General features: G+C 43.1%; 1 protein-coding gene across 6 annotated transcripts in view; it reads left to right on the top strand.

The window, feature by feature from the left end:
- Positions 1 to 27574, top strand: part of Frmd4b (FERM domain containing 4B) — a 319697-nt gene that overhangs the window by 233497 nt on the left and 58626 nt on the right. For all 6 annotated transcript variants that reach the window (XM_031382703.1, XM_031382704.1, XM_031382701.1 and 3 more), the window contains 2 exons: positions 19692 to 19748; positions 20546 to 20568. In XM_031382703.1, the coding sequence (XP_031238563.1) occupies positions 19692 to 19748; positions 20546 to 20568 (80 nt within the window). The remainder of the gene's footprint in view (positions 1 to 19691; positions 19749 to 20545; positions 20569 to 27574) is intronic.

Below are 27574 nucleotides of genomic sequence, written 5' to 3'. Positions count from 1 at the left end.
TTTGGGAGTTTGAACCCTGAACTTAGATAACTTGGGTTCACCAACAGGGCCTTGGCACTAAACTGGCCATGCTGTTTACATTTTTAAGTCTCTGCCATTGGCCATAGAGAGGCTGTAGTAACAGTTTCTTCCTCAATGGATAAGTTAATACATATGTGAAACATATGCGTGTCTAGCCAGACATCACCTGACTGTGTGTATTTTTGCTGTTGTTACTGTAGTAGTTTCTCCTTTCCTTCCCAGTGAATACCTGAAGCTGAACCAACACTTACAGGTACTGGTTTTGCTTATATGTATGTACAAGGTGGCACATGCCTTTAATGCCAGTACTCAGGAGGCAGAAGCAGGTGGATCTCTGAGTTCGAGGCCAGCCTGGACTACAGAGTGAGTTCCAGGACAGCAAAGACTACACAGCAGACAGAATTAGCCTGTGTAGAAAGGCTTTTGTTAGAGTAAGGAAACACACAGCAAGGCACACAAGAAATCCCTCTACAAGCAGAGAGAGAACTTAAGAGCCCTCAAACCAGTCTCTTCTCAAGGGATGTTGTTCTTTAAGAGTCTTTGAGGGATCTTTCTGGGTGCGAGGAGGGGCAGGCAGGCACGGTTTTTCAAGACTGTTTTTCTGTGTATCCCTGGATGTCCTAGAATTCACTCTGTAGACCAGGCTGGCCTAGCAGCCTGTGTGTTTATGGGGTACAATAGGACATTTCAGTGCATGTATACTATTTATCTGATGCAATTAGATCAGGATAAGTGGCCATCATTTCAGCCCTATGAAAGTCTTTTTGATAAGAACACTCTAAATTCCTTTTAAGAGCTAACATGAAGTCATCAATTACCTTTTCTTAACCATAGATACCCTCCTTTGCTATATAGCAGAAGTCATTCCTGAGACCACTCTGCATCCCTTAGCCAAACTTACTCCATTCCTTGCTACCCCTTCTCTGGCGACAGAAATGTTATCCATTTCTCCAGTTATCCTCCTTCTCTTCTTTCTCCTCCTCCTCCTCTTCCTCCTCCTCCTCCTCCTCCTCATCATCATCATCATCATTATCATCATCTATTATTGTTGTTGCTATTGTTGTTGAGGGCTTCATCTCAGGTGCATGCTAAGTAAGTGCTCTGCTACTGAGCTACCCCCAGCCCTTCTTGCATCCCCTTTTGAGGTGCAGTTTCATCTTCATTTCCCCACTGCTGATGCATAGACAGACATCCATAACAGGCCCTCAGTAATTATATATCAAAGCAGATGTAACTTATACTAGAAAATAAGTGGATCAAAATGGGCCCGTGAAAGGATCAGGCTAAACTGAAAAGCAATTCTGAGTGGCAACCATTAAATTAGTCATTTTCAGCTTTCAATATTACTTCATTCTCACTACCAAACAGTGGTCTATTGTGCCTAAATTCAATTTTCCAGAGTTGATACTGTACTGGGAACCTTGAAACCCAATACAGCAAAGCCATGGGAATAAAAACCTAGTAGTGCATTCTATTGATTGGGGGCCAGGAATCTTGGTGTATCTGCCTCTTGGGCCTGCACTCACTGAAGAGCCCCTTTTGAAAACATTTGGGAGAAGTGTAAAACCAGCCTCAGGGCTACATCAGCTCTTAGAGTCAGGTATGTAGCTCTGTGGAACAAGCAATCAGCTTTCGATTGCTCCAGGGTGGACAGAGGTTGAACATATACTCAGAGAATCCATTAGGTATAGAACCTCATCTTAACCAAATCTAAAATATTCTCCACGATGACCATTCAGCTCAGCTGCTCTGACTGGAATTGGCTTCCTTTTTTTCTTGTCGTAAGACCCAAAGTTATCACATGTCCACAATTCAGGGATGGAAAGGAAAATAGAAAAAAAAAATGAGTCCACCAAAAGTCAATGGCTTTGGGTATGTTAGTAGACATTTCTAATGCCAGTACTAATGACTCTGAGGCAGGCGTATCTCTGAGTTCAAGGCCAACCTGGTCGACTTACTGATTTGGAAGCCAGCTAAAGCTACATACAGAGACTCTGTCTCGAAAGAAACGAAAAAAAAGTCAATGACTTGATCATGAATAGTCAAAACCTACCTGTGTTTGAGAGGGAACGGTTCTAGCCTAGAAACATACTCAGAAGGCATGGTGACACATGCTTGTAACCCCGGCATTTCGGAGGTTAAGGCAGAAGGATTTCCAGGCCAGCGTGGGCTGCATGGTAAGCCCTATCTCTGGGGGTGGGAGATAACAGGAAGGAAAATACTTGAATAATTTAGTATAGGTTTGTTCATAGCAAAGAGGCCTTATTTAAGTAGGTGTTCATGGACTTTTGCTATCCTAACTGATGGTGCTTTAAGAAAAGGGCCTTAGAGCTTAGGTGCTGGTGCAGTGGGCAAAGTACTCACTGCACAAACATGAGGGCCTGAGTTCAGAACCCTCGAACCCACGACAAGCTAGATGTAGTACCTCATGACTCACATACATGATGCACACACACCATGACCTATGTTCGTTTACATCCCCCCGCGTGTGCTCTCTCTCTCTCTCTCTCCCTCTCTCTCTCTCTCTCTCTCTCTCTCTCTCTCTCTTTCTCTCTCTCTCACACACACACTGAAAGTAAGGAAGGGAAGGAAGGGAGGAAGAAAGAACAGGCTTGGTGGCATACTTCTCTAACATCAGCACTTGGGAGGGAGAGGCCAAAGGATCATAGCTTGAAGGTCACCCTCCTATGCTACATAGTAATTTCAAGGCCAGCTTGGGTTGCATGACATCCTGCCACAAACAAACAAAGCCCCAAAACAATGGAGGGGGTGGGTTTCCACTTTCCTTAACAGAACAGGAAGCATGTTCCTCTCTACCCAGTCCAGAACTGTCAGCAAGCAACATGCTAGTGGTTCCTGTCATGAGATTACTCTGCAGAGCTCAATAGCCAACACTGAATGGTCACAGAGACCCCTTCCAGTTAGTGTAGCATTTGACATTTGAGAATGTTTACAAATGTGAATTTGTTTGCGTGTGCCTCATTCTCAGCCCCTTTTAAGATTAAGAAGTAACTTCAAGGCTCAGTAGCAGAAACTGAATTTGGCAGGCAGAACAGTTGGGTGTGTTCATCTAACACCCAGCCATGTAAACACAGTGTTTACCAAGAGAAGTCCTAAACCAAACATCAGAGCTGGTTTGAAGAGTAGCCAGTCCACCAAGAACAAAGAAATCTAATGTTGCATTTTAAAGGACTGCTGGAAGGCCTGTAATAAATACTTCACCTTTCCTTGTTTCATGTGGGTTTTGTGGGTTTTCCTTCTCTGTGTGTCTGACATTGAAACTGTGCGAGTTTGAAACACTGGGCTCAGACACATGCTCCCTTCCAAAGCCTCGAGTGTGGGAATTGGGGTTCTCACAATAGGAGCTTGTGCGACACCTGCCATTTGGATCATAGTCCTCAGGGCCTTTTCCTCTGAACTGTCATTTGTCTTTGCTACCTCCCTGAACTGGTGAAAGGAAATGTTATTCTCCCCCCCCCACCCCCTTAGAAGATAAAGGTCTGAAGCCCAACAATGCAAAAGGATGTGGCCATAAAGCAGAAGGCAGAATACCCTCTGGCAAAGTAGTCAGCTTTTCTTCCTCTCTCAAGTATTAAATTATTTGTTCACTGATATTTTGCTGACCCAAGTTAGGAACTCAAATATTTGCTGAATACATTGGAAAGAGCTTCTCAAAATCCAGTATTTCATAATAGTGTGATTTGATATGAACTATTCTAAAACATTTATACTCCATACTTACATTATGCAGACACCATCATCTCAGAAATGAGCTATAAGAATTTCATCACAGCCACATATAGTGGCACCTGCCTACAATCCTAGCATATGGGATGCAGGGATGGGCAGAGCTCTATGAGTTGGAGGCCAGCCTGATCTACAAAGACAATTCTAGGTTCTCTTTCTTTCTTTGCCCCCCTGCGTACCCATCCATTTAGCCTCTCTGTGTCATGTTTTTGTCTGTTGATTTGCTTTTGGGATTTTGATTTTGGATTTTTGAGACTCTGTCTCTCCACGCCAAAATCGCTAAGAATTCATGTCCTTGATGATTCTATGTAGCAGGCAATAAAGAAGGCACATAAGGTATGTACTGGATTAGAAGGTGTGAATGGTCACCACATACAGTGTGCAGTTTAGGACTGAGGATGGAGTTGCTGTTGAGGAAGATGGAGAGAGGCTGTGATGAGACTGGGAGTTCTATTTATTTCATGACTTTACATTGAAGCCTCAGTACAAAGAGCAAAGTGCCTAGAACCTATGTGCACAGCTCGGTGAGGTTTCCTGAGTATGGGACATGATAGTGCAACCAGTGCCAGTGTCAGAGCAGAAGAACACCACTGGTCCCCGGAGAAGCCCCCAGTGTGTTCCTTCCCAGTTATGGATCTCCTCCCCATTCAATCACTGTTAATCAAAGAAACTGGTTTTGGCTGACTATGATCAAAGGGAAGAAGGTCAGTCATAGGAGGAAAAGCATGGCGACAGGAGCTTGTCTCACTTTCTCCTGATTTAATCCAGGACTCCAGCTAATGGAATGTTGTATGTGCTATTGAGAGGGATGGATGGATGGATGGATAGATAGATGGATGGGTAGGTGGGTGAGTGGGTGGGTGGATAGATGGATGGGTAGGTGGATGGGTGGGAGGATGGATGGATGGATGGTGGATGGATGGATGGATGGATAGATGAATAGGTGAATGGGTGGGTAGGTGGAGAGGTGGATGGGTGGGCGTGTGGATGAATGGAATACCAAATCAGATGGAGGCTCAGTACTCCTGAAAATAAAAAAAAAAAATCTATCTTTATATATTCACTTTTGTAAAACATCCAAATAGGGCAGTAACTTTAGCAGGGAACACTTTTCACTCAAAGGCTTAATTTTAGCACCAGAACCACAACTTTCTCCTGATTCATCCTTTTCTCCCTCTAATCATCTCTGATTACCTTGTAAGCACCTTGAACTTTTTTATTTAAATGACTAGTTTTCTATCAGAATGCTCTCCTACTACAAATTCAAATTGTCGTTGTAAATTGGTGCCAGGCTGCGTTTAAGCAATTAGGAGGCTGTAATTAAAGCATGCTGTGTATGTAATCTTACATGTGTAAGGGTGAGGACAGAAGCTGAGCACCTGGTTCTCACTATTTCATAATGGTTATTCATCTCTTCCTGGGTTGTCTCCGCTTGGGTGTCAGATGTGGGTGCCTTAGAATCTGCATGCTTATTAACATCACCTGACCTACTTAGTCTCCCGGTCTTTCTTGCACATATAACTCTTTGGCTGCACCTCACCATGCCTCCAATTTCCAAGGCAGACTCATAAACATTCACTCCCTTGCTTTGAAAATGTGTCGGCCCAGGAGCCTATAAAGAAGGTGGAATGGTAGAGCCAGTCTGGCGTTTGACCAGGCGATAGATAGCTCCCTCTCCCTGGGGACTCAATAGGGCCTCCACCCTCATGTTGGGGGGTGGGGTGAGGTGGTGCTCAAGAATGAGAGCAGAAGTTAAAGGGAACACATGGTCTGCTGGGGCAGTGTCATCAAAAGCTTAGCTTGGAGCTGGAGAGATGGCTGGGAGATTAAGAGTGGGTACCAATTGCCTTGCAACTGCTTCTTGCAGAGAACCTGGGGTCCACACCAGGCAGCTCACAACTGCCTGAAGTTCCAGATCCATAGGATCTTATGCCTCCAGCCTCCTCCATAGTTGAAGTCATGAGCACACAGCTAGCTACACACAAACAAACATACATACATATATACATATACATATACATACATACATACACACACATACAGATAAACACACAAAGAATTAAAAATAAAATAAACCTGAAAAAGAAGTGTAGCTATAAAAAAAAATTGAGGGAGGGAGAAAGTGATTAACTATGTTTTAATTGAAAAATGCTGTAATAATAATAATAATAATAATCAAGTGAAATAAAAACTAGAAGGGGGTCCAGGGAGACATTGCAGTCTTAGCTTCATCCCTAGATGAAAACATGTTTAAAGTACATATATCCTAGCCTGGCACTTATGTGTAATCTCGATGCTGGGGAAAGGGGAGCATCCTCAGGGCACTGTCCTGAGACAACCAAGTAACTGGCTAGCCTTGGCTCCCAGTAAGAGGCACTGCCTTAAGAAGCATGGTGATAGCACTCCCGAGGAAGACTATCTGAGGCTGATTTCTGGACTCCATAGGCTTATGCAGACACACACGTATGCACACACATGAAAACACACACCAAAGTACAGAGCAATACCTTCCAACATTCTTGCCTTGGATGCTAGGACCTACCTAGCTGATGGCTGTGCAGCCTTTACTGACATAAACATCTCTTAGCTATGACCCGCAGTTCACAGCGTAGGTGTGTGATCCACAGTTCTGGCTCAGATCTCCCTGGTTCTAACGTTCTGTTTCGTTTGGTTTTTAACTTTACTGTTATCTGATACAGGGTCCTATCGAGAATCATATAATGTCCTCACCCTACTATCCTGCTACACTCACGCACTGGGGTCCCATTTTCCTAGGGCTTTTACTATACTATTATATAGACAGATTGCCTTGGAAAATGTCTCTCCACTATGGATTTGCTTAACTCTGGAGTTTCAAACCCATTCCAGGTTGGCTGTGTATCTGAATCATCTAGAAACAAGGAGAAAACAGAAACACACATCCTGCCCTGCTTCAGTGAGACTGGCCCCTGGATCCCTTCTCAGATCTCCAAGTCTTCTGCTACACACCCAAGACTAAGGAGCACAGGTCTAATGATCCCTACAGTGGGATCATTACAAGAAATGATCTTACGTCCTTTAGGGTGTCTCGTAAGAGGCAAAGAGTATCAGTGAATTCTGCTTCGAGTTAAACTGATATGTGCTAGGTTTCTCCAATGTGAAGTCACCTTGTCTCTTTGTAATAAACAAATTGCCTGGAATGGATACTTAGGGACTGTCTGTCCTCTTCCCTGACAGTCCTAACCAAACTTCTTGTGGTTGTCAGGGTAGCCTTTCTCAAGTCAGTTAACAATGTGGACACTGTCAATGGCCATTTTGAAGTCTGACACCTTCAACTTTCTTCTAAAGAACATTTCCTTCTTCCCAATCCCTATCCTGTAAAGTATTGTTAAGGAATCTACGTGGGCTGTAGGCTCCTCTGTGTTCATCCTGTTGCTCTCTAGACTGCCATTCATTTTGATGCTCACATCCCCCTCCCCGCACTGTGGCTGATGGAATCCCCTCTAAGTTCGATCCCATGCCCCTTGGCTTTGTTGCATCACATGCTTGCTCTTTGTTTGACTTTGCTTTCTTGAGAAAGGGTCTACCTATGTAGAACAGGCAGAACGAGAACTCCTGATTCGATTCTCTTGCCTGTCTCTAGCCTCCCAAGAGCTGGGATGCCAGTCCTGTGCCACCCTTCCTGCCAGCCCTGTACCACCCTTCCAGTCTGAGCCTTTGCACACTTCCCTCCTCTCTGACACAGTGGGACAAGCCCAGGCTCTTCTTGCATATTTTTTGTTGCTATGACTTTGGAATCAACCAATTTTCCTTTTCATGGGAGATAGGATCTGATTTCTTTTTAAGTAAATTGGAATCTCGTTCCAAGAACAAACTTTCAAGTCCTCTAATCTGCCTTCAACAGAAAGTAAACTTTACACCAGCCAGGGCCGAACCCAAGGAAAGCATAGTCTAGCTAGTTTACCCTCCTTTCTCCTGTTTTCTCCTGTCTATCTCCACAAGTTCATCTGTCTGAATTATTCTCCTTCTCTCTCTCTCTCTCTCTCTCTCTCTCTCTCTCTCTCTCTCCCTTCCTCTTTCCCTCCTATCTCTCTCCCTTTCCCACTCTCTTCCCTTCTCCTGTCTCCTTCTCCCTCCCTCTTCTCTCCTTCCCTCCCTTTTCCCTCTGCCTCTCTCCCCCCTTCCTCTCCCTCTCCATCTTTATCTTCATTGTGATCAAGTTTCTGAGACGCTGTTTGCAGATACTCTGGTCTCCGGTCATGCTGCTTGTGTCTTTGCAATTAGGGCACACACCCATAAAAACTCCACGGTTTTTTCTTGTGATACATTTTACTTAGCTTATCTTTCTGTAATTTTTCTTTCCAGCCTTCAAAGTCCATGGGGTGTGAGGGCCAGGTGTTCTTGTGTTCTTGCCATCTATGAACCAGTGAGGCCAGAAGAGTTTTTTTGGAATCTGACACTTCTCTGTGTATAGTCTCCAGTCTGTATGGCTAGAACCACTGCTCACATACTCCACCTGTGGTTTTCATAGGTATAGCCTAGTTAATAGCCTCACAGTTCAAAAAGATGAAGTGTTTGTTTGTTTACCCCAAGTTAAAAAGATTACACAAGCCCTGTGTACAATGACTGCACAAATACAAGAAGCACTTTTTTGTTCTCTGTGTAGCCCTGGCTATCCTAGAACTCACTCTGTAGACCAGGCTGGCTTCGAACTCAGAAATCCACCTGTCTCTGCCTCCCAAGTGCTGGGATCAAAGGCATGGTGCCACCACTGCCCGATTCAAGAAGCACTTCTTATTAAAAGCATGCTCCAGATCCTCATCACCTCAGCGTTCTGTATACAGCTTACAAATATTACTGAAAACCTGCTGCATAGCAGGAGGTATTCTGTGTCCTGAAGACTGTGCTGAGGCCAAAATAGCTAAAAATTCATGTTCTTGATGATTCTATGTAGTAGGCAATAAAGAAGGCACATAAGGTATATACTGGATTAGAAGGTGTGAATGGTCACCACATACAGTGTGCAGTTTAGGACTGAGGATGGAGTTGCTGTTGAGGAAGATGGAGAGAGGCTGTGATGAGACTGGGAGTTCTATTTGTTTCATGACTTTACATTGAAGCATCAGTACAAAGAGCAAAGTGCCTAGAACCTACGTGCACAGCTCGGTGAGGTTTCCCGAGTATGGGGCATGATAGTGCAACCAGTGCCAGTGTCAGAGCAGAAGAACACCACTGGTCCCCGGAGAAGCCCCCAGTGTGTTCCTTCCCAGTTATGAATCTCCTCCCCATCCAATCACTGTTAACCATAGTGACTCACTTTAGCTGACATGTCCTCTGTAGGACAGGAGTTGTCTGTGTGTTCTCTGAGTGTCTGGCTCCTTGAGTTCTGTTGCTCAGATCATCAGACCCATGTATATAGTTTCTGTTCACAGCTTATGTGCTTTCTCCGCTGCATAAGAGTCCCCAGTATGGCAGGCGGTCGAGATGAACATCTTTAATCCCAGCACTTGGGAGGCAAAGGCAATTGGATCTCTGAGAGTTTGAGGCTAGCCAGGGCTGCACAAAGAAACCCTGTTAGGGAAGGGGCTTCCACAGTATGACTCTGCCATAGTTTGTTTATCCACGGATAGGTGTCTAGGAGTTTGTACTCTGGCTGTTATCAATAGCACTCCCATGAAGATGCTAATGACTCTACTGTAACAGGCACACATACATATGTCTGTGGCATGTGTACTTAGGATAGATATTATATACCTAAACCATAGGCATGTAATACATGTTAAGTTTTGGTAGATCTTGCCCCAAAGTTGGTCCAAGCCCAACTTATAGTCCAGCAGCAGAGGGAGAGGAGTGTGGTATATTCAGCATACAGTGAACTCAGATACATCCTGTTTGGTGCAAAGAACTACACAGAAGCGTTACTGGAGACAGTAGTACCACCTGCCTAGAAATGGAAGTAATTAACTGTCATGAAGAATCCTATGCAATGATGGTCACCAGACAAGTAAAAAGGGTGAAAAAGAGCCCATTAATAAAGGAAAATATCAAATGAGGAGTCTTGACTCTAGCATACAGTTTAAATGACCTTCCTAGCACAGACTCTAATTACAATTGCCGTTAAGCAGTTTCAGGAGAAGCATGCTGTGCTTTCAAACAGGAAGACAAATAGGGTACTTTTTTTTTTAACATAACAAGATTATTTTCAAATTGAAAAAATAAAAGGAGGATAAGGTCAAAGATTAATATCAAAAAATAATTTATTTATCCTACCAGACATGTAAGGAATATTGAGTCAATTTTATGGAATAACAGAATTTGACAAAGTGTCGCAGAACAAAGCAGACAATATAGATGCAGATGCAATTACATGTGAATTTGGAGGTGACATGTAAGTCTGGGCATGGTGGTGACTGACTGTAATCGCAGTTCTTAGGAGGCAGAGGCAGGAGGATCAGGAGTTTAAGATCAGTGACTGTATAAGAAGTTGCAGGCTAGCCTGACCTATAGGAGACCCTGTCTCAGAACAACAAAACAAACAACCAGGGTAACATCGTAAGCAATGGTGCAGAACACATCATTAAAAGAGTTTGGGAGTCAGGCATTGTGGCGGACACTTTTAATCCCAGCACTCGGGAGGCAGAGGCAGGAAGGTCTCTGAGTTTGAAGCCATCCTGGTCTACAGAGTGAGTTCCAGGACAGCCAGGGCTACACAGAAAAACTCTGTCCAAACAAGGGGGTTGCAGTGAGAGGGTGAAGAGTTTGGGAACTTTAAATTTTTTCAACTATAGTAGTTATTCATTTGTCTATGTCAGCAGGGGATGGTCTGGAATGGAGGGTGTGTGGGAGGCATGCACCATGGTGTATTGGTGTCTACATGGATGTGTGGAAGTCAAAGGTGGCTGGTGCTACACAGATGGGTGGCAATGCATCTAGCTGTCTGGGCATGATGGCACATGCCTGCAATTCCAGAACCTGAGAGACTGAAACAGGGGGAATCACAAAGCTAAGACCTTGTCTCCCCACAACAAAACCTCAAACAGACACGAGCAAAAGCATCCACCTGTACTCTGTTCCTTTTGCTGTATCTGTCTCAGATGTTAAGAGTCATACATAATAAGTGATGGAACTGGAGTTATCTTTACGAAAATAAGTGGAAATAAATAGATGCTGTGTAGAAGACAATTAGTGTAAAACTAAATATAGTAAAGCAGTCAGTACACAGCTATAAGCTTAATTTTTTTTAACAGCCTAAGCATGATAGCATTTTGGCTACTGTGTCTATAGCTTACCAGAGTTATTAAGATTTAAATGAAGCAGGAAGGAACATAGTCAACCTGGGTACTAAGGCTTGGAAACTCCTCCCATGGGTCCTCATAAAGGGCTATTATGTGATGTGATCAACAGTGTCCTTAGCAACCACCCGGGGTTATTAAAATAATGACCGCTGAATGTTGCCGCATTGTTTTTTTCAACTGAAGCCAGTGGAGTAATGCTGAACCAGAGTTTTCCCCAAAAGCTGTCTTATCTAGGATAACCCTTAGGGCTCAATTACATAGGTTTCTGTTGACTCTGGATTAGCTGAAGAATAAAACATTGGAAATCTGGAGCAGCAGTCCTTAACTAGGGGCGGTCTTGTCCCCTGGAGGAACATTTGGCAGTGTCTGAAGACAAATTTAGTTGTCACAACTAGGGAAAGAGGATGTTGTCTGCACCAAGTAAGTAGACCATCAATGCTACTTAGCATCCTAGATGGGACAGTCCTTAGAGAAGCCATTTCCTCTGAGCCTGCAATCTAGAGCAGAGCTCTTAATCTTTATTTTTATTTTTTAATCCATGATGCCTTTTTGCCGAAGAACTTTTTACTTGATTGGTGGTATATAAAATAAATTCACACACCACATATTTAAAATTTATTTTAAAGCAGTTTACAAGTAATTTTACCTTTGATTAAAGTTTAAAGCAAATTTGCATACTATTGAGATAGATATACTTGTTCATTTTACATAAAAAAATTAAATCTTGGCTGAATATTTGACACTGTTGACTGATATTTTGATGTTATAATCATCAGCTCTGAGAATGGGGCTCTGTACAAAACTTGCTAAGCAAAAAAAATGACAGAAGTATGTTTAGGGTCAGTTTAGAAACTGGTGAAATTTCTGACCAAGCCCAAATTGGGAATTTATTCCCAAGCCCAAATTCAGTGGATGATTTTTTTTTTTAATAAATGCAACTCAGATCAGCAACTGAAGCAGCAAACTTTATAATACTTTTTATACTGTGTGTTTTGTATTATGCGTGTTGTGTATATGCAATGAGAGTGGCATGCAAAGCATAGCTTGTGGGAGTTGGCTCTGTTCTCCTCCCAGTCCCACAGAAAAACATGGGTTGTCAGCCTTGGTGGCAGATGCCTTTACCCACAACCTCCTTTGCTTTCACTTCCTTTCTTTTCCCTCCCCCTTCCTTCTTTCCCTTCCCTTTCCTTCCCTTTCCCTCCCCTCCCCTCCTCTACCCTCCCCTCTCCTCTCCTCCCCTTCCCTTCTCTCCTCTTCCCTTCCCTTCCCTTTCTTTCCTTTCCCATTTCTAGATAAGGTCTCTAGCCTAGGCTTGCAGACTAGTCTCAAGCTTGCTATGCAACCTAGGACAGCCTTAAACTCCTGAGCCTCTTGCTTCCACTTCCAATGATGGATTATGGCTTTGGAATCATCTTGCTTAGTTCTAAGAAGTCAATTTTTAAATATCTTTTAGTTATTCTTTGACAGTTTCTTCTATGTATACATTGTATCTTGAGCCTATCTACCCCTGCCTTCTCACTTTCTCTGGATGCCCCCCAACAAATGACTTTGTCACATTCATATCTGTCTTAGTCACTGTTCCATTACTATAAAGAAAACCTATGGCCAAGACAATGTATAAAAGAAAGCATATTATTGGAGGCTTGTTTACAGGTTCTGACAGTAAGTCCATGATCATCATGGCAGGGTGAACAGTAGCAGGCAGGCAGGCAGGCAGGCATGGCACTGGAGTAGTATCTGAGAGCTCACTTATTATTTACAAGCAGGAAGCAGAGAGAGCTGCTTGTGGTCCTGGCACTGGCTTTTGAAACCTCAAAGCCCACCCCTAGTGACACACCTCTTTCAACAAGGCCACACCGCCTAATCCTTCCTAAACATTTCCAACAACTAGGAACCAAACATTCAAATATTAGCCTACAGGGGTGGGGTGGGGTCATTCTCATTGAAACCACCACAACATCCTTTCCTCTTTTGGTGTTCTGGTGTTTGTTTTCATTCTTGCTTTTGTAACAATGCCTGCTGGAATGTTGACTCGTCTTGTTGGCTTGATCTTGTGCAGGCGTTGGACAAGTAACCACAGCTGCTTGTGAGTTCATGTGGGCCACGGTCATGTTGAAGTAGAGTAAGGTAGAAAAGACCAATTATTAGACACTGATTTGTTGGCTTATTCAGTGACTTAATTGAAGCATTGCTTGTACTGCCTATTCACCAAGCATGACTTCACTTACTAGCTGAAACAAAAAGACCTGAAGGAATAACTGAAACAATGGCTCATTGCCCTTAACAACCCTCTGACTATCATGTACCCTTCCAGAAAGTCTCACTTGCTTTCCTGCCCCAGCTTGTGGCTTTAGAGTATAAAATAAGAATAGAAATTGAACCTGTCCTTGGAACATTTCAGGAGCTGTCCTAGCTTCATTCAGTCCACCATTGAAGAGAAGAGATCTCTCTTCTACTCTTAGTGGTATCAGAGTGCTTTTTCCAGAAAGACTCCTGCAACAGTATCCCATTGAGAACACAGAACTTCACAGCACTTCCCATCCTCTGGCTCATCCCACCCCTCATCCATGATCAAACATCAGCTTTTAAAATAAAACATTTTTACTCCATGCAATTTATTGATATACATATTTGATCATTGCACCCTCAAAAGCGATGACAGGAAAATATTAAAAGTCTGTGTTTTCTATAATTAAGCTTTTCTAGTTATATAAGAGCAGAAAATCTGACATATTGGATATTGTAGTATTGGATATTGTAATTGACAATATCCAGTAGTCTCTGGTCTAGGCTGAGATGTTTCAGACAGTGCTCATTGGAATCACATGGCTTGTGTTGTGTAGACCCAAGGGCTACAGTCAAGTCCTGTGACCCTGTGATTTAGTGCAGGCAAACACAATACAAACAGCTCAAATTCATCACACATTTGAGTATGAATTATGTTCTGGTCATTGTGTGTTCAGAATCCTTCCACTGTTGCCAAGTTTTTCATCATCCCATTTTCAGTTGCACAATCTCGTGTGGGGTCACAGCCCACAGTCTATACCACTTTGGTCTAAAAGACTGAATGAACAATGAGTGTATCACAGGGGGGAAAGTGTTGGCTCATGGACTCAGAGGATGTAGGCAGATGTGGTAGTCGCTGGCCTGACTGCAATATGCATAGTGATGTCTAGTAAAATGGAACTAGCACATTGCTTAGGGAAAAGGGGCCCTGCAAAGGAATAGAGCTTGGCCATCCCACCAGCCTGGCTTTGGGAATATCAGTATGCTCATCTCTGAGTTAGCAGATTTCTCTGTGTTCACAAGTCTTCAGGAAGAACTGGGAGATCTCTAGGAAGCAATGCAGACGTATTTGCTTGTGTCTTTATCACATCTGTTCACTGTGGTTTGCTGTCTTAGGGACAAATCACACTGGGAGCATCCTATCCAGTATCTACATCATCATTAGCAGTGTCTGAGTTCCAACTAGACTGGGAAGTGCAGCCTCACTCAGCAGTAGAAATAACTGAAAACCAGTGTCAAGGGAACGCCATGTGTGGCTATTCATCCCATCCGGGTCATATCTCCCCAGCTTTGTCTCTAGAGAGAGGAAACTTTCTTCCCTCCATTCTGATTTGGTAAAGCCCTGTAAGGTATCTGGACTAGGTTGCACCACTTGCTCCAAACAATGATGGTTACATTTCCAGTACAATCAAAAGAGAGAGAAGTAATTTCCAAGGGAGAATTACTCATCAGGCAAGACAGAAGAATATCTAGCAGTCCGGGAAAATGGGGTCTTCTTTTTTTTTAAGCAATCTTTAAAACTTTACTATGAGATACTTTAAATTTATAAGAGGTGGAAGAACAGCACAAAGCACAACAGTATATGTTTACCAAACTATATCAGCTCCTACCAGTGTGCAACATCCACATTTATACTTTCTCTGTCCCCAGTGTATAGTTTTTAGTTGAGCCACTCAAGAATAAAGCTATAAATCATAGCAGTTAACCCCTAAGAATGTCAATGTGTATTTTTCAAGATTAGGGACAAACCTTACATAGCTGTATTACTGTAATCCAACTTAGAACATCTAACATTGGACTCATACTGCTACAGCTCGTCATTCCACCCTCTTTGCCTTCCTCCTTGATCCAGGGTAACACACTTCAGTTAGTTGTTGTGAGCCTGTGGTCTCCGTCTCTCAGACATTTGGTACAGTGAGTGGCATGAATGTAGGCAAGATATTTTCTAGGGTGACTCTCAGCTTGTTTGTGTTGCATGAATGGTTCCTCACTATTAAAACCAGTGATTATTTTTTGTATGTTTGTTTACCTTACATAGCTCTGGCTGTCTGAGAACTCACTATGTAGGATAAGTGGCCTCAAACTCATAGAGATCCACCTGCCTCTGCCTCCTGAGTGCTGAGATTAAAGGTGTGATTATTTTTGACAGAAATTATACCCCATGGTGTACTGGAGACAGCTTATACTAGCTCCTGAGAGCCAATTCTCATGTGTCTTTTTAACCCCAGGTTCTATGAAGTGATATTAGTTGCTTGCAATAGGCCATGGTGAGAATATCTGACCTCAAAGAAATCAGCAAATAATGCAGCTGGGAAATCCTCCAGCCCTTTGAGTTGCAATTCTAAGATACACTTACTGTCACAGCACACTAGTGTGTGTGTGTGTGTGTGTGTGTGTGTGTGTGTGTGGTGTATGTCCTCAGTGCACAGCATCAAAAGACACATGGTATTTTCTGTTCTGTTCTGATGTTGCCATCCTTGCTCTTGGGTTGATAGAGGAGCTATCTGGCTCTCCCATGAAGAAGATTCACCATGTTCCCCTTTGTTCTTGATGAGTGGTACTATTCGTGTCATCCCTGTGAGGATGTGCTTATCCCAACCATTTCCAATTGAACTCTCACTTTATTTATTGAAGATTATTGTGTAGGGCTCTGGGCATGTAGCTCAGTGGTAAAAATTTACCTAGGGTGCAAAAGGCTCAAGTCTTATGCTCAGAACCATAAATACAAGATCAATAACAGCAAAAATATTATTGCCAAATCATTAGTATTGTAATAATTTAAAACAGTAATTTTCTTTTTCATTTTGCTGTTTATTTATTTCTTTATATTTAGGAATGCTAAGGTTTGAACCTAGGCCTCATGTATGCTAAGCAAATGCCCTAATACTGAGCTGCAATCTTGGCCATTTGCACATGTTTTGTTGGTGTTTTGCAACTTCTTTTCTTTTTAATATAAACTTATTCTTAAAATAGATAATTAAAAATAGATTGGGAAGCAAGCTGACTTCTCCCAACAGTTTGTCAGTTTATGACAGATTGTTAATACCTATTGCTATAGTGTAGAATAAGTTTTCATGAAATACATCTGTCAGAACTGAACGGACTGAATCCTTTGACTTGATTTCCTGCCCTCCTAAAGAATGTGTGTTTGTTGATAACATATAGCTCCATCATTGATGGAGGCAACATTTGGGCTCATTTTCTACTGTCTTATCTAAAGCCACTTTTTACCCAAACCATGCTTTTGGAAGATTGCTGGGGGTGGGGAGGGGTGATTGGGTAATGAAACTTTAGGTTAGCTGTGCAGAGTAGATTGGGAAGAACACAGGACAGGAAGTCCGGAGCCACACTTGAGGAGACTGGAAGCTACAGGCTCTCTCCCTGATCTTCAGTGCTGACCATTGGGTCCTATTTCACTATGTTCCCTTTCTGGTCCTAGGACTTTTCTTTTATTCATTCCCTTAAGTGGAGACCTAGAATTCACCTCAGTTAGCACAGCTAGAGGCTCGAGCACAAGGTGGAAGGTGACCTGATGGTTGAACTGCTGATGTATCTCTAGGAGCCTGGAGAATGAAGCACCATGACACTGTCTCAGTTTACCTTTGTGTGGCAGCCCCATCATCTGGCTCCTGATTCTGCCTCTTTGTTTGTTGCTGGCAGCCATGGAAACCCACTGAAGGATGTCCTCACCTTTCTCTGTGAGGAGCTCCCTCTGAGTCTCAAGTGTTAGCTTGCCCTGTATCTGGTTACTTTGTTGCCATGGTAGAGGTAAAAGAAATCTGCCCTGGGCAGTCTACAGTTTTAAAACAGCGTGAACTTTTAAGAACTCTTAGAAGTCATCATTGACTTTTGCCAAATGAAAGTGCTGAGAAACAGGCAGGTGGGGGTATTCTTGATAGATACATTGTTTAGAGAACTCCATGAATGAGTCAGGTTACAGTGATCGGTATTGGGCCCCAGAATGGTTTACCTCTAATATCAACAGGACTGAGATATATTAAGGTGATGTGGAGAATGAGGACTATGAAAGAAAATGGGGCTTTGGCCAAACTGTGTTGTCTTCCCTATCTGGAACAAGGTTTGAGACATTCCTCTTCCTCCTCCTCCCCGTCTCTTCCCTCACCCCTGCCAAAACTGGGTAAGGTAAGCTGGTGTTTGATGCCTCCACCTGGTGCTGTCTGGGCCTGGTACTTCCCATGCTTCAGGTCCTCCTTTTAGCATTTTTAATATTTAATGAGCCTTTTGAGATGGAGAATTATGTGGCAGCTCCCTAAGGGATATCTGTTTTAAGTATCTCTCTCTTTTTTTATCTGTCTGCTGAACTTCCATTTGCTAAATTGAAAAGGTGGTGTCTAGAATAGTTTTCAGATGACTCATCTAAGGCTCTGATGAGGTAGACGAAGTCCGTGGGAATCCAGGGTGTTGGCAGGAATTTTCAACTTATTTTATTCATCTTTGATTTGTACAAAACTCTAGAAAATACACTTTTTCTCGTCCCTAAGATGTGAAGATGAATTTGACTTTAACTTTGAGGTATGGCCTGTTTTGGAACTCAGGGATTTCTTTTATTTTATTTTATTTTATTTCACTTGTTGTTCTGCCAGTACCTCTCCTCATTCTCCATGAATTTCTCTATGTTTGAACTTAAGGAATTTGACCTTTCTAGAATGGAATCTAATCAACACCCTCCTCACCTGGTGGATTACCCCGCTGTCATCCCTCAGATTAGAAAGCCAGTGTCTTGCTGGGAAGACAGAGGACCATTGATTCCTGAACTCAGCCTGGCTTCTCTTTGATTTTATAATCAGTTCCTAGAGATTGTGGGGAAGTTTTGAATTCCAGGGCTTGGGATCTGTGAGTTCTTGAACCAAACCATTGAAGCAACTCTTTCTGCCTTGCGTTTCAGAAGGGAGGACCCACTGTGTGTTGATGGGTGAATTAAGTTATTTTTGTTTTTCTAATATAAGGGTAATTATCACGGTTAGTGTAATACCCTGGGGTTTTCCCTTTTTCTCTTCTTTGTTTTTGTTTTTGGTGTTTTAATGGGGGTGGGGGCGGGAGGGCTCATGTCAGGCCGACTTTATGGAGTTGCTTCTCTCCTTAAACTCTTGAGTCCCGGGGATGGAACTCAGACCTGCAGGCTTGCTTACTTTCTAATCTGTCTCACCAGCTCTGGTTTCCCTTGTCATTTGTATTCTGTTGGAGAACTCTAACCAAATTAATGCTAGGAGAAAAACTTAAATCTTCCCAGAAACCCTCACAAGTATAATGCCCCTTGTAAATGTCCATTGTGCACTGGCTGGAAACTATTTAATAACTACCAGTGATGGATTTGGAATAACTAACAAATGCTAGCACTCCAGTTCAACAGATAAAAGGGAATAAGAAAAAATACCAGGCAATGCCCAGGCTTTAAACACTTTGCACTTTCAAGCAGTGAGGACTGCACTTAACAGGATGGGCTTGGGGGTGGGGGCGGCTGCATTGCTTCTGCACATGTTAAATTCAAAGTTCCTCAATACCTGCTTACTGTTGTAATGTTACACAATGCTGCACTACCATTTACATATGTCACACATGTAAAGGTGTGAAGGTGCATGGAAGCGTTTACCCACACTTAAGCATGTCTCTGGACCAAAAAAAAAAAAAAAGTCTTGTCAATCAAACCTCAGGACCCCAATTTTCCCTGGGATCCTGGAGGATGAAGAAGTAAAAGGACAGGAAAGTGATGAATGTGAGTTCATCAAACTTTCAGAGCAATGGAATGTTAGACCTCACTTTCCCTGTTACTGAGGTTTAAGACTTCTCATTTTAGCTAGGATGGACAAGTCACTCCATCACGCTCCTGACAATGAAGTGAAATTATGTCTTAATAACGTTTGCATCATGTGTATGCTGAAGTAACCATGCTGTGACTCTAAGAGGGGAAATTATCTCAGGGAAACCCACAACAAGCAAATAGAGAAAAAGCAGCAGACCATAAAAAATTAATTTGCAGAGATAAAAGAAAACTAGTCAAGTATTTTCATTTAAAAATTGTCAAAATTTTTTTGCTGCAAACTTATCTTTTCTAAGCAAAATTTTCCTACCCAGTGAACACACACACACACACACACACACACACACACACACACACACACAGAGAGAGAGAGAGAGAGAGAGAGAGAGAGAGAGAGAGGTTCTTCCGTCCTTTCTATCCCTCTCTGAGGTCCCCCTGCTCACCCCCCTCCCCTGCAATGGTATGCTCTGCATTTGATCGTAAAGTGGAGGTGCCAAGCTGTGACAGATTCTTCAGCTCCACAGCCATTTGCTCCAGCCCAGGGTAGACGTGTGCTCAGTGATGTTCTCCTCTTCCACCCACAGGGGCAAATTGAAGTAGACAGTGAGACCATCTTCAAGTTGGCAGCCCTGGTTCTGCAGGTAAGAACTCACTCTGCCTCTAGCCAGCTCCCTTTTGTTTCTTGGTTTCCTGCTGACTGCCTGCAACTCCAAAACTTTTTCATTGAGCCAGAACTTGGTGGATTTTCAAACCAGTAAATGGCTTATCAATGAAAGATGTGACCTGCTGAATTCTCTTTTAAAAATTATTTGCCTGAACCAGCATGTGATAGTGTTTTTCTAAGACATAATGAAGTTTAGACTGGACTAAGGGAACGGAGTTCAGACCGTATTCCTGGAAAAGGACTCCCAATTACTTGAACTTGGGAGGCAGCAGTTGTTAGAACAGCTGTAATTTTCATTTAAATTTAGCAACTTTTGTACACGGTTTCTTGAGGTTGTGTAAAGAGCCCTTTAATTCTTAAAGGCACTGGCAGCTGAAAAGCAAAGTCATTTCCTGAACCTGTTTAAAAAGTAAATAGTGTGTGTTGATTTACCTGGGTCATAGTTTAAAAAGTGTGGCACTTCAATGCAAATGTATTTATCCTGTGATCTTAGAAATGCAACGGCAATTATCGGTGCTTCTTCATATATACTGTGAAGAATATACAATACATAAAAATATATTTATATATTAGTCTCTTCTGTTAAGGAGAAGACACATCTCATGGATACTTGTATTTTCTTACCAATGGAGACCTTGTGGATGGTACTCCTTAACTCCCTTTCATAACAGAAAGCTCTGGACTCTGTGAAGGGGGGGGGAAAGTAACCAAGAATAAATCATTCATTGAGCTTAGCATAAATACATATTGATCATGTCTTTATTTTTATTTCAGGAAAACAAGGGAGACTATATCAGGTAATGATCCCGTTTCTGATATTACTGTGTAGAACGAGGCTCCCCCCCACCCCCCACCCCCGGTTGTGGAATGAGTTATTTTAAATAATAATGGATGCAAAAAATCAAAAGAAAACCCATTGAGGCTGGCTGCTCAGATCTCCTCTGCCCTCACAGAGAAACCTGTTATTTTTGTGAATGACTCTAAGAACGAAACTTTCTCACAATGTTTCAGGGCAGAGTGACAGGAAGCTATAGTGAGAAGCCCTCCACAGTTTCCAGGACTGGTATCACATTGGTTTCGGAGATGAAGAAAACTGTAAAAAGCCTTGCTAACTGTCGCAGTGCTTTCTTTTTTTTTTTTTTTTTTTTTTTTTTTTAAAGCATATAATGATGCTGTGTGGAAGGGGTTCTAATGTATGCAGAAACAGATCAAATCCATCAGCTGCTTGGTTAAGGGATTAATAGGGGCTTTCTTCTGCAGCTGCCCTGAAGGGACCTCACCCTTCATACACTTGACCCAGCAGCCGCATTGTTGTTGAGCTGACACTGGGCCTGATCTCCTCTCCCCTTGCCTTCTCTGCTGGCCACATCAGCAGAGAGTGTGGGTTTTCACCCTCGCCCCGTGCCATCCCTTCTCTGCAGTGGTCCTAGGTAGACAAGTGGGAATTGTCAAAGCTGGAAGGGAGGCCTCTGATGGGAAGCAGTGCCCAGGCCAGTGACCCATTGAAAGCCTGGCCTCTGCCACGCTAACGTTCCACTTGTGTAAGCCTCACCCAGAGATTATTTACAGATCGCCTGAGCACCAGCCAGGGCTTTGTGCTCAGTAATGGGCTGATAAAATAATGCCTTCCAAGCTTGACAGCTTCCAGTCCTTGAAGAATAATCCACTCTCCTCACCCTGTGCATTCAGAGTGATAGAGTACGGGGTTCCACTTGACACCCCATCATTCAGCTACTCACCACCCGCTCTCATTGAGAGTATGTGGTGTGTGTATGTATTTATGTGAGCCTATGTTTGTGTGTGTGTGTGCTGTGTATTCATTATACAGGATTGATTTCACAAGACATTTCACAGCAGTAAATCATGCTTTGCTGTTATCCCCCTCATCTTGCCGTTATCCCCTGACCTCTAACCCTATTCATCTCCTCAGCCTCTCCTACTTTCATACATACATGTGCACATGTATGTATATGCTTTTGTGTATCCATAAAGACTGTGGTTATACGGACAGTCATAAAGTCAGTCTATGATAGCTTCTGCTTCCATAGTGTGGAATGCTTACTCTCCCTTCCCCAGTCCTGACTCTGTGAGGGCTGCAGGCATCAGACACTGTAAGCCCCAGTGTTCGCATCAGTGAAAGGCAGCCTAGCCTATAGGACTGCTGTGAATTAGACATATGAAGGTCACTGGGTCAGGGTCCGCAGCCGTCAGCTCAGACTACCCCTCAGCTGTGACAGTGCTTACCTTCCCCCTCATCGACACCAAAGTTCTGTCTGGTCTCCTGCCTACTTCTGAGAAGAGTTTTCAGACAAAGGTGGGTCCATGAAAGCTGTAGTAGCTTGGTGGTGGACAAAACAGAAAAGGTTGATTCACCAGCTTTCCTTAGGGAGAGCCCAGGGCCTGACACAGATGGGGGCTGTGAGCCATCCACCTTGAGGGATGCACACATTTCAGCTTTAGATAGTAGTTTGCTCTTGTTGGCTTAGCTCTGGCCAAGTCTTATCCAGGCCTCCCTTATGTTCGGCGGGGTTCCAGTAGTTTCTTTAAGGAACCCTAGGCTGAAGATAGGTCACATACTCTCTTGAAATTAATTGTCCATCTCAAACTAAGTAGTGGGGAGAACGTAGCAAACTGAGGCTTCCATAAACTGAGCCTTGCACAAACTCTCAGGGTCACCCCAAAGGAGCCGTTTATTCTTCCCAAGCCTCATCTGTAAGTCGGGGATCTTGAGGAAATTAGTGGAGTGGAAGAGCTGTAAATTACAAAGTGTGCTTTACAAAGGCATTAAGTATTGATAAAAAGAACAAAAGGCATGAGTATCTGTCACTGAAGGTGACAATAGAAAAGAATTCAACACCACCCACCCCTGTCTGATCTCCTCCCTGATGGGCAGTGTATATTCTTCTGCCAAACATTTTTCTAATAGAACTAATGTAGGAAAATCAGGCAAAATAAAATATGATCAGTCCACATCATCATGGTTAGAGCAAAGACTATATATAGAAGCCAATGGTCTCATTCAAACTCTAAGACTTCCATGCATAATCTGGAAAAAAATAACTTACCTCCCCAAGCCTTAATTTCCTGGAACCTAAAATAAGACTTGTAAGAATCGTAAGTGTGCCATAGGTTGGTACAAGGATTGAATTAATATTTGTGATATACCATCAGAATTTGTCTGTTGCTTGTTGGCTGCAGTTTTGTTTTTAGACAGTGTCTCATGTAGCCTAAGCTGGCCTGAAACTCACTATTGAGCCATAGATGACCTTGACCTCCTGACCTCCTGCCTCCCCTTCTTCATTGGTGGGATTACAGGCTTTGCTGATATATCTGCCTAATCCATCAAACGGACAGACACGTGTACCATTCTTCTGTTAAAAATGAGAGTTGTTGCCCATGTTTTAGCTGTTGTAAATAATGTCACGGTGAACATCTGTGTGTATCTAAAATTGACATTATTTGTGTGTGTGTGTGCGCGCGCGCGCGCGCGTGCGCACGCGCGTGTGTGTTTAAAACAGATTTTATTTCTTTTTTAATTTTTTTATATTTATATGTGGGTCACAGCTCACATGTTGTCATGAAGCTTGGTGGTAATCAGGCTTGAGTCACCCCTTAGTTAATTGCTCTCAGGCATCCAGAGAAGTTCCTTTCCCATGGGAAATAGGTACATTTTTATAGCACCACCATAAATTGGTAATATTTCCTTCCCATTTGAAGCTAGGTGTTAACCAGACCCTATTCTGACCCAGAAGTGAAGTGAAAATCTAAGTCCTTCCACTTCCAAACCGAAGCATCCGAACACTTAGTTACTTGGTAACCTTCCCCTTTCATGATCTTAAAACAAAACCAAACCAAACCCTCTTTGCCTTTCCAAACTTGCTTGTGGCTGGCGGCTCAGTGATAAAGCCTGGCTGGGTCAGCTTTCAGGAATTCTCTGTTTGCCTGTGTTGTGTTACCAAAGCACTTGTTATCTTTTGCGGTGTAAGGACTGACTTGGAAATTCAGGCTGTCAGCTATTTAAAGCAAATGGAAGTCCCCTCTCCTAATGAGCCTTCTGAGAGCAGGGCTTCCTACTGGCTGTGATAAAGTTAACTTTAAGTACTCCGAAGGGTCCCTGGCGGGAAGGAAACCGAGAAGGGCGGGGCTTGCTATTCTTAAAGGCATTTTGGAAGAAGAGTTTGAGCAGAGCTTGTTTGAGGCACAAAAAAGTGGTGGATCTGAGGAGAACGCAGAGAGAGCGGCAAGTAGAGTTGCTTGGGGCAAGGGCTGTATCTGGATGCCAGGTTAGGGTGTCTGTGTGCATGGGGAAACTAGGGTTTCATAGGTAAACAACAGTGACCCCAGGCTCATTACACCAGCAAGCAGACAGCCCCCAGAGGTCAGGCGCTGTACTGAGGACTTGCATGAGCCAAGAGGTATTAGTGATGCCCGAGAGCTTTGGAATTTAACCACTTGGTTTCAAAGCATTTGATGGATATGGTAGCTGCCCTGTCTGAAACCCAGTCTGTCTCGAGTAACATTGAATAGTTACCTATTCAGCAGCTTGGTGAGGCTGCTTTATTATTTCCTCCACCCTCCGGGCAGCCCTAGGAAAATGGCATTGTTGCTGTCCCACTTTACAGGGGGAGCCCTGGATGAGTCAAGTGTATTAAGGGCTTCCTTGACTCTCAGAGAAGACACAAACTTGTAACACACACTCCCTAGCAGAGTAAAGATGGAAATGGTCAGACCTGAACATGTCTGTCTTATTTCAGGACAGAGTTAATGAATCAATAGGAGTTTATGGTGGCCAGAGAGATGCTCAGTGACTACCAGCACTTACTGCTCTTCCAGAGGACCTAGGTTCTATTCTTGGCACCAACCTGGTGGCTTACAACAGTCTAACTCAGGTCCCAGGGCATCCACCACCCTCACTGACTTCTGCGGGCATTACACTCATGTATTAGGCAGACATCCATGCAGGTAGAACACTCATACGTGTAAAACCAAATCTCTAAAAAAAGTTTTTTGTTGTTGTCTAGTAAGACTTTGTAGTACATGGAAAGAAATTCAGCATGCCCACACACCAGCAGAAGTGTGTTTCTTCATGTGTGTTCTTCGTGATGTTTGGTTAAAGTTAGACAAAGGAGCTGGAGATGTTGCCCATTTGGCAGCATGCACCAAGTCCTGTGTTCAATCCCCAATAGTAAGTAAAACTGAATAAAGCCCTGTTGGTACATTTCTGGGAGGTAGAAGTAGGAGGAGCAGAAGTTCAAGATCACCATCTTGGGCTCTGTGGTGAATTTGAGGCCAGCAGGAGCTACATCAGACCCTGGCTCAAACAACAACAACAAAAAAATCAAACCAAGTTTCTTATATTTTCTCAAAGTTTTCAGTCTACTCACATACACTGAGTTCTAGAAGGCCACATCAGTGGTGTTTAATGTCTGAACAACACGCCGTCCAGTGTTCTGTGGGCTTTATATCGCTAACCACAGTCTTGCGGGTCATGGGGGAGGGAGGCTTTGCAGTTTGTACAGTCTGTACCTCAAATTACCTTACATTAAACATCTGAAGGATGGGATACAACTAAGAGAACAGAAGCCCCACCCCCACTCTCCAAGGAGACCACTCCTATCCTCTTGACCCAGTGAAATTCTCTCTGAAAGAGTGGACCAGGCCAGGGCACTCCTGAGATCTCTGGGAGACTGGAGTGAAGCTCAGTGTGGTGTTGACAGTGGCTGGCTGTCCCAGACATTGACCAGTCAGTCCTCTGTACCAATAGAGAGTGGTAGGCATGGGCTACGTGGACTCCTAGGAGGCACGCCATCCCGAACCTAAGGCTGACATGATGAGGAAAGCACCTTGCATTCCTCTGATGAGTGTTTGCATGTCTTTTGGTGTGGTTCTGGAAACATGGAGTGATGAAAGGAGCTATAAACATAAGCCATTGCAGTCATCTGTACTGACACCGCCGACACAGCTAGCCCACCTATCAGTGCTCAGAGTTACCTAAGGCAAGAAGAACTGACAAAGTTCTCAGGCCTCAAGTTGACTCTATATAATCTTGACTTCTCTAGTAGGATGTTTGCAGATTCTGACTCTCTGTGCTTTTGGAGAAAACAGCACATGTGTAGGTTGTTGTTCTCCTGCTTTCCAGTTTTCTAGCTCTGGATTTTAAGAGTACAGGTCAGTCCTGTTCACCGCATTCCCCATAAGCAGCCAATCTCTGAAACTGCCTCATTTTACAAATTGAAATTCTATACCTATTAAATAAATACCTCTCCAAAGTCCTTGACAACTCTGGTTCCTTTTGCTCCTATCTGTATGATGAGAGCTAAGATATTTTTATTTAAAGTATTTATAGATCTTTATGTTAACCTTCTTTTCAGCCTAAATAATTCTTATAGGTTTTTTGTTTTGTTTTGTTTTGTTTTGTTTTGTTTCTGCCAGCCACCAAGAGTTGACAGTTCAAAGCAAACATGACAGGAGTCCTTGGCAGACTGGATAATGGTTTTAAAAAAAAAATCTCTCATCACATTTTCATTCTTTAGATTTAAAAAAAAGTTGACAGTTGATCCCAATCCAGCCTGCAACCTTAAAGTTTGGTCACAGAATGAAAGGTAATGACAAAGGAGTTCCAGCTGATTGACAGAGCTTTCTAGAACACTAGCAGATGTCCTGAGTCAGAACAAGTCTTTGCAAGAGGGCCAAGAGAGACAGAGTCCTGACACCAGCAAGGTATTTGGTGACACCAACAACCTATGTGATTATGATGTTGCCTGTCCAGGTCACACACCCATCCCTGTAATGGACTCTTGCTTCCCACACAGAAGTAGCAAGTTACCTTCTACTTCCTCTCCCCCTGTAGTTTATTCTGGACCCTTGAGGTCACCAGACTTAGCAAATAGAGACCTAGAAGACAAAGTTCAATTGGAATTTCAGTTAACTAACAAAGAATATTTTAGTGTGACTGCCCTAAATACCTCCTCTGGCAACACTAACTTGATTATTTACTGAGCTGCCTCTTCAATGACAATAATAATTCAGTAACACTGCAACAGTTACACTTACACAGTAAGTAACACCATGGGGAAAGTGACTCCTCATCAAGACTGATAACCAGAGTTTAAACCCTGGGACCCAAGGAGTGGAAAAGAGAGCAGACGCTGGCAAGTTATCCTCTGACCTCCACACCTTTGCCAAGGCAGATGTGCCCACACTCCTCAAAGACTAAATAAATACATGGATATAAGATAAGAATAAACATAGTGCTAACAGTTCCCCTGGCAGCCTGCTCTGAAGGCAGTGATCTGAATGAAGTGTTGGGTAGAGTCTGGCTTGGGCACTGTGACAGGAAAGCAAGGCAAACATTTACTGAGGGCGAGCAGGTGCCTTCTAACATCTGTCATGATATTCCCAAAAACAGTATGAGCATGTCACCACCATCCCTCCTTTAAAAATGAATTTGAAAGCTGGGGCATAATGGCACATGCCTTAATCCCAGTACTCAAGAGGCAGAGGCAGGAGGATTACTCTGCATTCAAGGCCAGCTTGATCTACATAGTGAATTCCAAGCTAGCTAGGACTTCAAAGTGAGATTTTTGTCTCAAAATATTTTTTTTAAGTTTGGAAACTTGGGATAATTTATCTAAGACCACAAAATCAGAAACAGGGAACTTGGAACTAAATCCAATTCAATACTTTGTTTTGGTTTGTATTTTCTAATTAAAATTTGCATTTCATGTGTGTGAATGTTTTGCCTGTATATATGTCCGAGTACCATGAGTGTGCCTGGACTGGTGCCTGCAGAGGCCAGATAGC

The sequence above is a fragment of the Mastomys coucha genome, unplaced genomic scaffold (assembly GCF_008632895.1).
Source record: "Mastomys coucha isolate ucsf_1 unplaced genomic scaffold, UCSF_Mcou_1 pScaffold20, whole genome shotgun sequence".
Taxonomy (NCBI): domain Eukaryota; kingdom Metazoa; phylum Chordata; class Mammalia; order Rodentia; family Muridae; genus Mastomys; species Mastomys coucha.
This window is presented reverse-complemented; position numbering and strand designations above follow the sequence as displayed.